The 15,791-nt window shown below is 48.3% G+C and overlaps 1 protein-coding gene across 1 annotated transcript in view; it reads right to left on the bottom strand.

Moving 5' to 3' along the window:
- The window catches only part of LOC147105628 (uncharacterized), a 54,139-nt gene that overhangs the window by 30,880 nt on the left and 7,468 nt on the right, over positions 1-15,791 (bottom strand). The window contains exons 3-6 of the mRNA XM_086010928.1: positions 11,926-11,970; positions 3,556-3,600; positions 373-433; positions 233-284 (exon numbers count right to left, since the gene is read on the bottom strand). Coding sequence (XP_085867054.1) covers positions 233-284; positions 373-433; positions 3,556-3,600; positions 11,926-11,970 — 203 coding nt within the window. The remainder of the gene's footprint in view (positions 1-232; positions 285-372; positions 434-3,555; positions 3,601-11,925; positions 11,971-15,791) is intronic.

The following is a 15,791-nucleotide window of genomic DNA, read 5'->3' as shown; positions in this document are numbered from 1 at the left end:
TTGTTTTTCGTGAGAAACCAATGTGAGTATAGAGGATGAAAGAAGCAACTTCAATACATAAGAAACATATGAAAAGTGATATGGAGCAACTCAACCGGTACTGATTTATATACTTACGTTTCCATGGACTGAACAGCAAAAGTACCTCAATGATACGCCAGCAACAATACACTTTATTGGTCAGCTTTGGCGGAGTAGATTTCAAGTGACAATGTGAAAACACGTTACTTACTAGTGATGGTAGTTTCAGAAGCTTTAGGTGTGCTTGTCACTGTAGTTGTTGTGGACCCGATGTAGCAGCGAAAATTTTACAAAGTATGAATTCAGCAATTGCTGTAAATACATTTCACGTGACGATATGTAAAACTATACTCTCCAGTAATGGTAGTTTCCGAAGCTGTAGGTGTGCATGTCACTGTAGTTGGAGTTGGCCCTATGGAGCAGAGAAAATATTAGAAAGTATTAATTCACTGTTGGCGATAAATGGACCCCTGTACATTTTATTTAGGTGATTATCAGTAATTTGTCACAATTGAAAGAGCACTTCAAAATGCCACTACAAATACAATGAGCAGATCAATCATTACTGCCCAATTATCAGTCAAACAACTCCCTTCAAGAAATGAAATGGTTGTCTTTTAGAGCAAGGTTTTGCCCAAGTTGCCTGTGAAAGTAATTTACTTGTCGAGCTATTACAACATAACTCCATGTTGTCAGCAAACAAGTCATTGAGCAGGATTTTCATTGAGCCGTGGAGTCGGGCTTGGAGGCGTGCGGGGAGTTAAAATCGCAAAAACTGGCGGTCGGGCTGGCGGGGCCCCCGCCCCGCTGCCTGGTTCCTGACTCCGAGCACAGGCCAGAAGGGGCCAGCATCTTGAAGCCCGTCGGTGCAGGAGATACCCCCCAAACAGGGTCTACAGACATAGGGTCACCTATCTCAACATGTCTGAGCAGCAGTGCCAAAGGCGGCTCCAACTTTCGCGAGAGGTAGTGACTGACATCTGCGCAATGCTACAGCAAGGCCTGCTGCCCAGAGGACCAGGTGGACAAGCATTACCAGTGGCCGTCAAAGTCACCACCGCACTCAACTTTTTTGCCTCAGGCTCATTCCAGGGATCAGCAGCAGACATCAGCGGCATCTCCCAGGCGGCCGCACACGATGCCCTCTTTGCCCTCGCGGTTGGATTAGCTCATCTGGCAGGCTTTCCAAGGGTGCAGGGCGTCGTTGACTGCACACGTGTGGCCCTTAAGGCACTCCATCGCAATCCATGTATTTTTATCAACCGCAAGGGCTTCCACTCCCTTAACGTTCAGCTGGTGTGTGACCACAAGAAGGAAATTTTGCATGTTTGTGCCATGTACCCTAGCAGTTGCCATGACTCCTTCATACTGCACCAGTCTAGTGTGCCTCTGCTGTTCAGTCTGCCAGACCAACTTAACGGATGGCTACTTGGAGACAAGGGCTATCCCCTGAGGACGTGGCTGATGACGCCGTTGAGGAGACCATCCAATGAAGCTGAGGAGAGCTACAACTCCAGCCACATGTCCACCAGAGCCATAATCGAGCAAACCATCGGTTTGCTGAAGATGTGCTTCAGATGCCTGGATAGATCAGGTGGAGCCCTGCAGTACTCAGCAGCCAGGGTCTCCAGAATCGTCGTGGTTTGCTATGCACTTCACAACATGGCACAGCGTCGTGGCTTGCAGATTCCTGAAAACCATGAGCTCCTCACATATCCTCCTCAGATGAGGAGGAGGAGGGCGAAAACGAACATCCTGCAGAGGCCCATCAACCAGCGGCAGCATTACGCGAGAACATTGCTGCCCAGGATGCAAGGAATGCACTCATCCTGGCCAGATTTGCTTAGCCTAGTCAATCAAATACTTTTGCCTCGCAGCTTCTTACCAGAGCATTGACAATGGCCAAGAACCAGAGGATTCCTAGCACTCTGACCGCCATACTGACAGTTGCAATTATTCCTAAGGCCTCAGTGTGGAAGTCCCAATAGTGAAATGACAGACGCCACAACTGCAACATTTGTCATGAGAATTTTTATGTACAATTACGACGTGATGGCATTTTTACACTAAACACAAAATTCCACCCAAGTGACTACCCGTGTGACTACTTGTGCTTTATCTTCCTCTTACGCATGCTCCTACGTAGTGCTTCCCCTGTGGCTTCAGCAGATGTGGAGGCCCCTTGCTCACTTTCCTGCTGCTCCTGTCTCGACACCTTTGGCGGGCATCCTCTGGGGTTGCCAGCCTTTAAGGGCTCGTCAACAGTCTGCTGCTCCTGCGGCTGTGCAGGGGTTGAGACGTCTATCTCACTTGGGTGTGGACTCCTGTGGGGCTCTGACCGTGGGCTCTGCAGTGGCATGGAAGTGTGAGCGCTTGGAGAGGTGCCCCCACTTCCTTGAGGTATGCCACCAACCTCCCTCTCATGGGTCAGGTGCCTGCAAGTGGCTGGAGAGCACCTTGCTGCACATCAGGAGGGCCATGAGGACCCCTTCTGCAATGGCAGTCCTACTCAGAAGGACTTCCATGAAGGTCTGGTTTCTCTGTTCAATAGATGCCCATCACTCCTCAAGAGATGTCATTCTATTCTGAACAATGACCATGTTTTCTATACCCTGGCGACAGAGCTCCTCCATGGCCGCAGACCTCCTCTCCTCTACCATAGCCATCGTCTCCTGTATGGTAGCCAGCCTTACCACGGAGGTAGCAATCGTTTCCATGGAGGTAGCCATCCTTTCCGTGGTGATGCGTCATTATCTTTTCTCAACAAGATCTACATTTTGCTTTCAAGTAAAAAATATATTTCAAAGAATACTGCATGATTTATTTTCCAAAGAACAAAGGGTAAAATTGTAAAATGCCACTGAATACACTCCACTTCTCATCATTACTTCATCAATTTCTCCATATTGAGAATATTCCTTCTTTCTGATTTGAAGAAATCATTTCATGGTCATTCCAAACAGAAATTTGACATGAAAGCCACATCATTGTTCAAAATCAAGAAGACAGAAGACTTTGGTTAAGGATTCTCCAAATTATATGCTTTCTAGCAAGTCCTTTTGTTCTCAGAAGCAACAAATAGTACTGTAACCATCAATTGACCTGAAATCTATAATTTTTCATGGTAATATGTGAATTTAGGTTTCTACCATTATTGACAGCAATCTCCTAATTCTTCAAAATGCAAAAGTAAATTGCAAAGAACTTCCAAAACTTAAATGTCAGAATTTAGAGTCGAAATGTAAATAGTGTCTGCCAACCCTCCTGTTCACCATTGCTCAGTACATTTAGGGCAGTATTGATTACACATGCTCATTTTAACAAGTAGAAAATGTTGCCATTGTTGCTCTCAACCATGCAAGAGCAACACATCAAAAATAATCCGTTAAAATTAAAGTTACGGAATTATATTAATCTTTTCCTAAAGCTATAACGGATAATGCCAGTGATTTCGAATTCCAGGCAGCATTCACGTCTTTTAATGCTACTCATTGCTAAGTTCATACACTCTCAGAATGAATATGCATCAATTACCAGTGGGAAAATTCAAAGCCGATACACTTGTGCTCGCAGCTACTCCTATAGGGCACAGAAAAGGTGTCAAAGATTACATCAAGCTTTCGCTATTTGCCATCACCTAAATTGTTTTTCATGATAAACCAATGTCAGTATAGAGGATGAAAGAAGCAACTTCAATACATAATAAACATATCAAAAGTGATATGGAGCAACTCAACCTGTACTAATAATATATACTTACGTATCCATGGACTGAACAGCAAAAGTACCTCAATGATATTCCAGCAGCAAAACGCTCCACTTCTTCCTTGAACAGAAGCCCAACCAATCCCCATCCACCACTACCCTCCTCCGCCTGGCTGAACCTGTTCTCACATTGAACAACTTCTCCTTTGACTCCACTCATTTCCTCCAAATCAAAGGTGTTGCTATGGGTACCCGCATGGGTCCTTGCTATGCCTGCCTTTTCATGGGATATGTGGAACACTCTTTGTTCCAGTCCTACTCGGGTCCCCTCACTCACCTCTTTTTCCGGTACATTGATGACTGTATTGGTGCCGTTTCCTGTTCTCGCCCTGAACTAGACAATTTCATTCACTTTACCTCCAATTTCCAACCTTCCCTCATCTTCACATGGTCCATCTCCAACTCTTCCCTTCCCTTCCTCGACTTCTCCGCCTCCATCTCTGGGGATAAGTTATTGACCAACATTCACGACAAGCCCACTGACTCCCACAGCTACCTGGACTACACTTCCTCCCACCCCGCCTCCTGTAAGGACTCTATTCCATTCTCCCAGTTTCTCCATCTCCGCTGCATCTGCTCCGATGATGCCACCTTCCACACCAGTGCTTCCGACATGTCTTCCTTTTTCCTCAACTGAGGATTTCCCTCTACCGTGGTTGACACGGCCCTTGACCGTGTCCGTTCTATCTCCCGTACTTCTGCGCTCACCCCTGCCCCTCCCTCCCGGAACCACGATAGGGTTCCCCTTGTCTTCACCTTTCACCCCACCAGCCTCCACATTCAACGGATCATCCTCCGCCATTTCCGCCACCGCCAAAGTGATCTCAGCACCAAAAGCATCTTCCCCTCCCCTCCCCTTTCAGCATCCAATAGGGAACACTCCCCCCGAGACACCCTAATCCAATCCTCTATCACCCCCAGCAACTCTTCCCCTTCACCCGGCACCTTCCCGTGCAAGTGCAGGAGATGCAACACCTGCCCTTATACCTCCCCCTTCCCACTGTCCAGGGCCCCAAACACCCCTTCCAGGTGAAACAGCGATTTACTTGTACTTCTTGCAATCTAGTATACTGTATTCGCTGCTCACGATGTGGTCTCCTCTACATTGGGGAGACCAAACGCAGATTGGGTGACCGCTTTGCAGAACACCTCCATTCAGCCCGTAAGGATGACCCCGAGCTTCCGGTCGCCTGTCATTTTAATTCACCGTCCCATTCCCACTCAGACCTCACTGTACTCGGGCTCTTGCATTGTTCCACGGAAGCTCAGCATAAGCTCGAGGAACAGCACCTCATCTTCCGATTAGACACTTTGCAGCCTTCCGGACTCAATATCGAGTTCAACAATTTCAGATCATAACCTCGGCCCCCATTACATTTTTACTTATTTTTTATCCACACCTTTGTTTTGGCCCTTTCCCTCCACTTTTTTCTCTCTCCCACATGGCAGCTGTCTCCCATTCTGCCAGCGCATTTCACACCTAATCTAGGAACGTCTTTTGTCTCCACTAGTCCTATCACCATCTCGTCTCGTTTTGAATACCTCTTAATGTCTCTTCACTTCTCTTTTGTTCTCTCCCAGCCTGGCCTTTGAATCTATTTCATTTCCTGTGCTTTTCCAGTCTCGACAAAGGGTTTCACCTGAAACATTGACTCTATTTTCTCTCCACGGATGTTGCCTGGCCTGCTGAGTTTTTCCAGCATTTTCTGTTGTTACACACTTTATTGGTCAGCTTTGGCAGAGTGGATTTCAAGTGACAATGAGAAAACACATTACTTACTTGTGATGGTAGTCTCAGGTGTGCCTGTCATTGTAGTTGGTGTTGGCCCTATGGAGCAGAGAAAATATTACAAAGTATTAATGCACTAATTGCTTTAAATAGATTTCACATGACGATGAGAAAGAACTGCACTAACAAGACATGGTGGATTCAAAAGCTGTTTTTGTGCCTGTCACTGTAGTTGGTGTTGGCACTACATAGCAGAGAAAATATTCCAAAGTATGAATTCACTGTTGGCTATAAATGGACCTCTGTACATTTTATTTAGGTGATTATCAGTAATTTGTCACAATCGAAAGAGCACTTTAAAAATGCCACGACAATTACAATGAGCAGATCAATAATTACTGCTCAATTATCAGTCAAACAACTCCCTTCAAGAAATAAAATGGTTGTCGTTCAGAGCAAGGTTTTGCCCAAGTTGCCTGTGAAAGTAACTTACTTGTTGCGCTATTACAACATAACTCCTATGTTGTCAGCAAACAAGTCATTGGGCAGGATTTTCATTGAGCCGTGGAGTCGGGCTTGGAGGCGTGCGGGGGGTTAAAATCGCAAAAACTGGCGGGCGGAACCTACCCCCCGCCTGGTTCCTGACTCCGAGCAATTTTAACTCAGGTGTGTCTGATGGTCCTGACTCCGTCCCGCATCCAACAGGTGTGACTGGTCTTTAAGGCCCTTAATAACCACCAAATGGCCTCCATAATCCTATTTTAAAAGGCCCTTGCAAATTTAACCCTTTTCCTACGTAAAACACGCCTGGTGGGAAACACGAATGTGAAACCTGGTGGGAGCACTATTGGATTGCTGACTATCAACTGCAGGTCAACCATTAAAAAGGAGATTTGATCAGCCATCTTTGCAGGTGGCAGGACTTAGTGGTCTCAGATCTGGGGCAACTTTTAGAAGGCTTAACCACACCTGTGGAATGTTGGTGCCTCACACCAATCTCCAGTGTGACCTCCTGGGAAACCCCTCTGGCCAGCTTCACTCAGCGCTTCCTCAACAGAGGCATATACCAGAAGCATGGGAGCCATTTATTTCCTTCCCATCTGGGCATTAGAGGAGCTCGAGCACCAGCCGCGGCACCAGCAGAACCAGGAACAACAGCAGCACCAGCAACAGCAGGAGCGCCAGGCTGCTGCTCACCCACCTGAGGCTGCACAGGCCAGAAGGGGCCAGCGTCTTGAAGCCCGTCGGCGCAGGAAATACCCCCCAAACAGGGTCGACAGACATAGGGTCACCTATCTCAACATGTCTGAGCAGCAGTGCCAAAGGCGGCTCCGACTTTCGCGAGAGGTAGTGACTGACATCTGCACAGTGCTACAGCAAGACCTGCTGCCCAGAGGACCAGGTGGACAAGCATTACCAGTGGCCGTCAAAGTCACCACCGCACTCAACTTTTTTGCCTCAGGCTCATTCCAGGGATCAGCAACAGACATCAGCGGCATCTCCCAGGCGGCCGCACACACTTGCATCATGCAGGTAACCAATGCCCTCTTTGCCCTCGCGGTTGGATTAGCTCATCTGGCAGGCTTTCCAAGGGTGCAGGGCGTCGTTGACTGCACACGTGTGGCCCTTAAGGCACTCCATCGCAATCCATGTATTTTTGTCAACCGCAAGGGCTTCCACTCCCTTAACGTTCAGCTAGTGTGTGACCACAAGAAGGAAATTTTGCATGTTTGTGCCATGTACCCTAGCATTTGTCATGACTCCTTCATACTGCGCCAGTCTAGTGTGCCTCTGCTGTTCAGTCTGCCAGACCAACTTAACGGATGGCTACTTGGAGACAAGGGCTATCCCCTGAGGACGTGGCTGATGACGCCATTGAGGAGACCATCCAACGAAGCTGAGGAGAACTACAACTCCAGCCACATGTCCACCAGAGCCATAATCGAGCAAACCATTGGTTTGCTGAAGATGCGCTTCAGATGCCTGGATAGATCAGGTGGAGCCCTGCAGTATTCAGCAGCCAGGGTCGCCAGAATCATCATGGTTTGCTATGCACTTCACAACATGGCACAGCGTCATGGCTTGCAGGTTCCTGAGAACCAAGTGACTCCTCACATATCCTCCTCAGATGAGGAGGAGGAGGAGGAGGGCAAAAACGAACATCCTGCAGAGGCCCATCAACCAGCGGCAGCATTACACGAGAACATTGCTGCCCAGGGTGCAAGGAATGCACTCACCCTGGCCAGATTTGCTTAGCCGAGTCAATCAAACACTTTTGCCTCGCAGCTTCTTACCAGAGCATTGACAATGGCCAAGAACCCGAGGATTCCTAGCACTCTGACCACCATACTGACAGTTGCAAGTATTCCTAAGGCCTCAATGTGGAAGTCCCAATAGCGAAATGACAGACGCCACAACTGCAACATTTGCCATGAGAATTTTTATGTACAATTACGACGTGATGGCATTTTCACACTAAACACAAAACTCCACCCAAGTGACTACCCTTGTGACTACTTGTGCTTTATCTTCCTCTTACGCGTGCTCCTACTGTCAGGGTTGGTGTCACGGGTCATGTAGACACGGGGCCGTGCTGTCTGGGCGAGGCTGGTTCTGGACCCAAGTGCAGACAGACGAGGCGAGAAGCAGATATGCAGTCTTAAATAACAGTACTTTACTAGAATCACACAGGTAAACAGTTACAAAACATAGGAGCTCAAGACAAGCTACCACATAGGCAAATGGCTAGTCAAGATAGGAACTCAAGACAAGCTACCATGAGGCAACCGGCTTGTCAAGACCGAGCTCAAGACAAGCTACCCCAGGGCAACCGGCTTGTCAAGATAGGAACTCAAGACAAGCTACCATGAGGCAACCGGCTTGTCCAAACTGAGCTCAAGCCAAGCTACCACAGGGCAACCGGATTGTCCAAAACTGAGCACCTAGTCAAGACAGAGCACCTTGTCAAGACTGACTCCCTTGTCAGGACTGAGCCCAGAGGGAAGAAACCACAGAACTTAAATACAAGCAAAACAGGTGAAACCAATAAACCAGATAAAAGGCAGTTAAGTAATAAACACAGGAGACTAGAAACAATTAACAAAGGAAAACAAACCAGTGAAGGTGCCATCTGGGGGTTACTGAAGAAACTGACCAGCACCCTCACACCTACGTAGTGCTCCCCTGTGGCTTCAGCAGATGTGGAGGCCCCTTGCTCACTTTTCTGCTGCTCCTGTCTCGACACCTTTGGCGGGCGTCCTCTGGGGTTGCGAGCCTGTGAGGGCTCGTCAACAGTCTGCTGCTCCTGCGGCTGTGCAGGGGTTGAGACGTCTATCTCACTTGGGTGTGGACACCTATGGGGCTCTGCAGTGGCATGGAAGTGTGAGCGCTTGGAGAGGTGCCCCCACTTCCTTGAGGTATGCCACCAACCTCCCTCTCATGGGTCAGGTCCCCCTCAGCGCCTGCAAGTGGCTGGAGAGCACCTTGCTGCACATCACGGGGGGCCATGAGGACCCGTATCTGCAATGGCAGTCCTACTCAGAAGGACTTCCATGAAGGTCTGGTTTCTCTGTTCAATAGATGCCCATCGCTCCTCAAGAGATGTCATTCTATTCTGAACAATGACCATGTTTTCTATACCCTGGCGACTGAGCTCCTCCATGGCCGTAGCCCTCCTCTCCTCTACCGTGGCCATCCTCTCCTGTATGGTAGCCAGCCTTACCACGGAGGTAGCAATCGTTTCCACGGAGGTAGCCATCCTTTCCGTGGTGATGTGTCATTATCTTTTCTCAACAAGATCTACATTTTGCTTTCAAGTAAAAAATATATTTCAAAGAATACTGCATGATTTATTTTCCAAAGAACAAAGGGCAAAATTGTAAAATGACACTGAATACACTCCACTTCTCATCATTACTTCATCAATTTCTCCATATTGAGAATATTCCTTCTTTCTGATTTGAAGAAATCATTTCACGGTCATTCCAAACAGAAATTTGACATGAAAGCCACATCATTGTTCAAAATCAAGACAGAAGCCTTTGGTTAAGAATTCTCCAAATTATATGCTTTCTAGCAAGTCCTTTTGTTCTCAGAAGCAACAAATAGTACTGTAACCATCAATTGACCTGAAATCTATAACAGACGCATGTGGCAGGGACTAAGGGCCATCACCAACTACAAGGGGAGCTCAGCGGGAGTCACCAACACTGATCCCTCCCTACCAAACAAACTGAATACTTTTTATGCTCGCTTTGAGAGGGAGAACACTGAGCCGGCCATCAAAATCCCCAGCCACCCAGAGGATTACACATTACAGCTGACTGAATCCGAGGTCCGGAGAACCTTCAGGAGGGTGAAAGCACGGAAGGCAGCCAGCCCAGACGGGGTTTCACCCCGTGTCTTCAAGACCTGTGCAGACCAGCTGGCTCCTGTGTTCACGGACATTTTTAACATCTCATTGCAGCAGTCTGTTGTACCAGTGTGCTTCAAGGAGACAACCATTGTGCCGTTACCTAAGAAGACCAAGGTAACAGGCCTCAATGACTATCGTCCCGTGGCTCTAACATCCATAGCCATGAAGTGCCTGGAAAAGCTAGTCATGACTCACATAAGCAGCATCATATCTGATTCCTTGGACCCGTTCCAGTTCGCATATAGGGCGAACAGGTCTGTAGACGATGCCATCTCCCTAACACTACACACTGCCCTGGAACACCTAGACAGGAGGGACACTTATGTCAGACTGTTGTTCATTGACTACAGCTCTGCATTTAATACTATTATTCCCTCCAAGCTGGTCCTGAAACTGAGGGACTTAGGCCTGGGCACCCCCATCTGCAATTGGATTCTGGATTTCCTGACTGGTAGGCCTCAAGTGGTGAAAATAGGGAACAACACCTCATCCACTCTGGTCCTCAACACCGGAGCGCCACAAGGCTGCCGCCTCAGTCCTTGGCTGTACTCTCTGTTTACACATGACTGTACAGCCATACACAGCAACAACCGGATTAACAAGTTTGCCGACGACACCACAGTAATTGGCCTGATAAGCAACGATGACGAGACGGAGTACAGAGATGAGATAGTCCAGCTGATGAGATGGTGCAATGACAACAACCTTGCCCTGAACGTTGGCAAGACTAAGGAGCTCATCGTGGACTTCAGAAGCCACCGAGGGAACCATCGCCGCATCAGCATAGACGGGACACCGGTGGAAGTTGTCAGTTGCTTCCGATTCCTGGGACTGCAGATCTCTGATGACCTGGCCTGGAGCCATAATACTGAGGCTATGCTGAAGAAGGCACACCAGCGCCTCTACCCTCTACGGTGCCTGAGGAAATGCGGCATCAGCACACAGTGGCTTGTGAACTTTTACCGCGGCACCATAGAGAGTGTCCTGACGAGTGGTGTCAATATCTGGTATGGTAACACCACTGCACAGAACAAGAAAGCCATCCAGAGAGTTGTGAATACGGCAGAAAAGATCATCGGGTGTGCACTTCCATCCATCGAGGAGATCTTCCAGACCAGGTGCCGGAACAAGGCCCGCTCCATCATCCAGGACCCCAATCACCCTGGGCACAAACTGTTCTCCCTCCTGCGGTCCGGACGTCGGTACCGCAGCATCCGAACCAGGACCAGCAGGTTTAAGAACAGTTTCTATCCACAGGCAGTGCGCCTACTGAACTGCTAATCGCACAGCCCCATATATTATAGTTATATGTTTATGTAAATATATATATTATACTTATATTACCATATATTTATCATATTACATTACTATTATTTCCAGTGGTAATTGAGGCTTTTTTGCACTATTTATCATATCCTGCAACTTGGACTGTTATTGCTATACTTTCTGCTTATTTGCTTATTGTTTTTATTTATACTTGTTTTTATTTTTTGCTTTTATATATTTATATGCTTGTATTGTGGGAGTGAGTGGGGAGTAAGCATTCCATTGTACTAGTTACATATGGCAATAAAATGATCTTGAATCTTGAATCTTGAATTTAGGTTTCTACCATTATTGACAGCAATTTCCTAATTCTTAAAAATGCAAAAGTAAATTGCAAAGAAATTCCAAAACTTAAATGTCAGAATTTGGAGTCTAAATGTAAATAGTGTCTGCCAACCCTCCTGTTCACCATTACTCAGTACATTTAGGGCAGTATTGATTACACACGCTCATTTTAATAAGTAGAAAATGTTGCCATTGTTGCCCTCAACCATGCAAGAGCAACACATCAAAAATAATCCATTAAAATTAAATTACGGAATTATATTAATCTTTTCCTAAAGCTATAACGGATAATGCCAGTGATTTAGAATACCAGGCAGCATTCACGTCTCTTAATGCTATTCATTGCTAAGTTCATACACTCTCAGAATGAATATGCATCAATTACCAGTGGGGAAAGTCGAAGCCGATACACTTGTGCTCGCAGTTACTCCTATAGGGCACAGAAAAGGTTTCAAAGATTACATCAAGCCTTCGCTATTTGCCATCACCTAAATTGTTTTTCATGATAAACCAATGTCAGTATAGAGGATGATAGAAGCAAATTCAATACATAATAAACATATCAAAAGTGATATGGAGCAACTCAACCTGTACTGATTTATATACTTACGTATCCATGGACTGAACAGCAAAAGTACCTCAATGATATTCCAGCAGCAACATGCTCCGCTTCTTCCTTGAACAGAAGCCCAACCAGTCCCCATCTACCCCTACCCTCCTCCGCCTGGCTGAACTTGTTCTCACATTGAACAACTTCTCCTTTGACTCCACTCATTTCCTCCAAATCAAAGTTGTTGCTATGGGTACCCGCATGGATCCTAGCTATGCCTGCCTTTTCGTGGGATATGTGGAACACTCTTTGTTCCAGTCCTACTCGGGTCCCCTCCCTCACCTCTTTTTCCGGTACATTGATGACTGTATCAGTGCCGCTTCCTGTTCTCACCCTGAACTAGACAATTTGATTCACTTTGCCTCCAATTTCCACCCTTCCCTCATCTTCACATGGTCCATCTCTAACTCTTCCCTTCCCTTCCTCGACTTCTCCGTCTCCATCTCTGGGGATAGGTTATTGACCAACATTCACTACAAGCCCACTGACTCCCACAGCTACCTGGACTACACTTCCTCCCACCCCGCCTCCTGTAAGGACTCTATTCCATTCTCCCAGTTTCTCCGTCTCTGCTGCATCTGCTCCGACGATGCCACCTTCCACACCAGTGCTTCCGACATGTCTTCCTTTTTCCTCAACCGAGGATTCCCCTCTACCATGGTTGACACGGCCCTTGACCGTGTCCATTCTATCTCCCGTACTTCTGCCTTCACCCCTGCCCCTCCCTCCCGGAACCACGATAGGGTTCCCCTTGTCTTCACCTTTCACCCCACCAGCCTCCACATTCAACGGATCATCCTCCGCCATTTCCGCCACCTCCAAAGTGATCCCACCACCAAACGCATCTTCCCCTCCACTCCCCTTTCAGCATTCCATAGGGACCGCTCCCTCCAAGACACCCTAGTCCACTCCTCTATCACCCCCAGCACCCCTTCCCTTTCACCTGGCACCTTCCCGTGCAAGCGCAGGAGATGCAACACCTGCCCTTATACCTCCCCCTTCCCACTGTCCAGGGCCCCAAACACCCCTTCCAGGTGAAACAGCGATTTATTTGTACTTCTTGCAATCTAGTATACTGTTTTCGCTGCTCACGATGTGGTCTCCTCTACATTGGGGAGACCAAACGCAGATTGGGTGACCGCTTTGTGGAACACCTCCATTCAGTCCGTAAGTATGACCCCGAGCTTCCGGTCGCCTGTCATTTTAATTCACCGCCCCATTCCCACTCAGACCTCACAGTACTCGGGCTCTTGCATTGTTCCACGGAAGCTTAGCGTAAGCTCGAGGAACAGCACCTCATCTTCCGATTAGGCACTTTACAGCCTTCCGGACTCAATATCGAGTTCAACAATTTCAGATCATAACCTCGGCCCCCATTACATTTTTATTTATTTTTTATCCACACCTTTGTTTTGGCCCTTTCCCCCCACTTTTTTTTCTCTCCCACATGGCAGCTGTCTCCCATTCTGCCAGCGCATTTCACACCTAATCTAGGAGCGTCTTTTGTCTCCACTACTCCTATCACCATCTCGTCTCATTTTGAATACCTCTTAATGTCTCTTCACTTCTCTTTTGTTCTCTCCCAGCCTGGCCTTTGAATCTATTTCATTTCCTGGGTTTTTCCAGTCTCGACAAAGGGTTTCACCCGAAACGTTGACTATTTTCTCTCCACGGATGTTGCCTGGCCTGCTGAGTTTTTCCAGCATTTTCTGTTGTTACACATTTTATTGGTCAGCTTTGGCAGAGTGGATTTCAAGTGACAATGAGAAAACACATTACTTACTTGTGATGGTAGTCTCAGGAGCTTTAGGTGTGCCTGTCATTGTAGTTGGTGTTGGCCCTATGGAGCAGAGAAAATATTACAGTGTAGGAATTGACGAATTCCTAACTAATAACTGAGGTCGACTCAGGAGATCAATCAAACACGTCTTCAATGTAAGACTAAACGAGTTCAAACAGTTTGTTGAGATCGATACAGGAGAACCACGAAAACAGATCTTAACAAGATGGAGATTCCACGAGGACTGCTTGGGCAGTCACGTGGTTTGCGACGCGACGTCATCGCGTTTACCCGCGCTCTTAAAGGGGCCACGCCCCGTACATACAAAACACTATATACAAAACCAAGTAATGTCTAACACAATGGTACAGGCTTAGGCTGGTGTTAGAACATCGTTAAAGGGAATTATATACAGTTGCCCAGAGTCATTCAGTGGCTCCGCCACATGCGCCCCCCCAGAATTCGCTTTAATGGACAAAGTCAAACGGTGAGGGGGTCTGATGAGCCTGTCGGAACGACTCCTGTACTCCTGAGGTGGAGGCTGTTGGGCGGCTGGCGGTCTGGCGGGCGGTTGCGCTTGGTCTGCCGTAACGGCAATGGGTGGCCGACCCCATCTCGGCGGTTGTGCTGTCTCGACGGGGCGGTCGAGTTCCAGATGTGCTGGCTTTAAGCGATCGACTGAAATGTGGTCTGGTTTACCACCGGCATCTACCGTGAAGGTTTTGTCCCCTGCCTCCAACACGCGGAAGGGACCAGTGTATGGGGCCTTGAGTGGATCCCTATGTGCATCGTGGCGAATAAAGACGTATTCCGCCTTGTGAAGCTCCGTGGGAACATGCGAACTCTGCGGCCTGTGGTGCGAAGTGGGCACCGGCGCGAAACATCTGGCCACCTCCTGGTGACTAGTAAGCTGGTCAGACGCGGACCAAGGCTTCGTCGATGCTGGTAGGAAATCCCCTGGGACTTGCAGCGGTTGACCGTACGCCAGCTCCGCTGATGAAGAGTGAAGGTCTTCTTTGGGGGCCGTGTGAAGGCCCAACAGGACCCACGGTAGCTGGTCTGCCCATCCAGCGTCCTGGAGGCTGGCCCTCAGGGCGACTTTCAGTGACCGGTGGAAACGTTCAGAGACCATTCGCCTGTGGGTGGTAGGCTGTGGTGCGGTGTAATTTGACACCGAGTCCTTGGGCCACTGCATTTCAGAGTTCGGAGGAAAACTGCGGTCCCCTGTCTGAAGAAATATCTGCGGGCACTCCGAAACAGGCGACCCAGGTGGAAATGAACGCCCTGGCCACGTCCGCCGAAGTAGTGGATGATAGGGGAACCGCCTCCGGCCATCTGGTGGTGCGGTCAACCATGGTCAGGGTGTGTGAAAAACCATGGGAGGGTGGGAGTGGACCCACCAGGTCCACATTGACATGGTCAAAACGTCGCTCCGGAATTGTGAAGGTGGCCAACGGAGCTTTGATGTGGCGCTGTACTTTGGCCTTTTGGCAGACCACGCAGGTGTTGGTCCAGTCGCGGACATCCTTGTGCATGCCGTGCCATACGAATTTCGCTGACATCAGCTTCTGAGAGGCCTTCATTCCTGGGTGTGACAATCCATGTATGGCGTCGAACACTTTACGGCGCCAGACGACCGGTACGACAGGGCGAGGGTCCCGTACGGAGACGTCACACAAGAGCGTGGTACCTGCCGAATGGAACTTGACGTCGGCCAACTGGAGGCCAGTGACGGTCATTCTGTAGGCTTGGACTTCTGGGTCTGAGGCTTGATCCGCTGCCATGAGGGCGTAATCGATGCCTAAATGAACCGTATTGACGGTCGCGCGGGAGAGGCAGTCGGCCACCAGGTTGTCCTTAC

This window comes from Somniosus microcephalus, chromosome 17 (genome assembly GCF_052327205.1).
Source record: "Somniosus microcephalus isolate GS21.2 chromosome 17, FLI_Smic_1.0, whole genome shotgun sequence".
NCBI classification, from domain to species: domain Eukaryota; kingdom Metazoa; phylum Chordata; class Chondrichthyes; order Squaliformes; family Somniosidae; genus Somniosus; species Somniosus microcephalus.
Note: the sequence above shows the minus strand (reverse complement) of the source record. Positions and strands in the feature narration are given on the sequence as shown.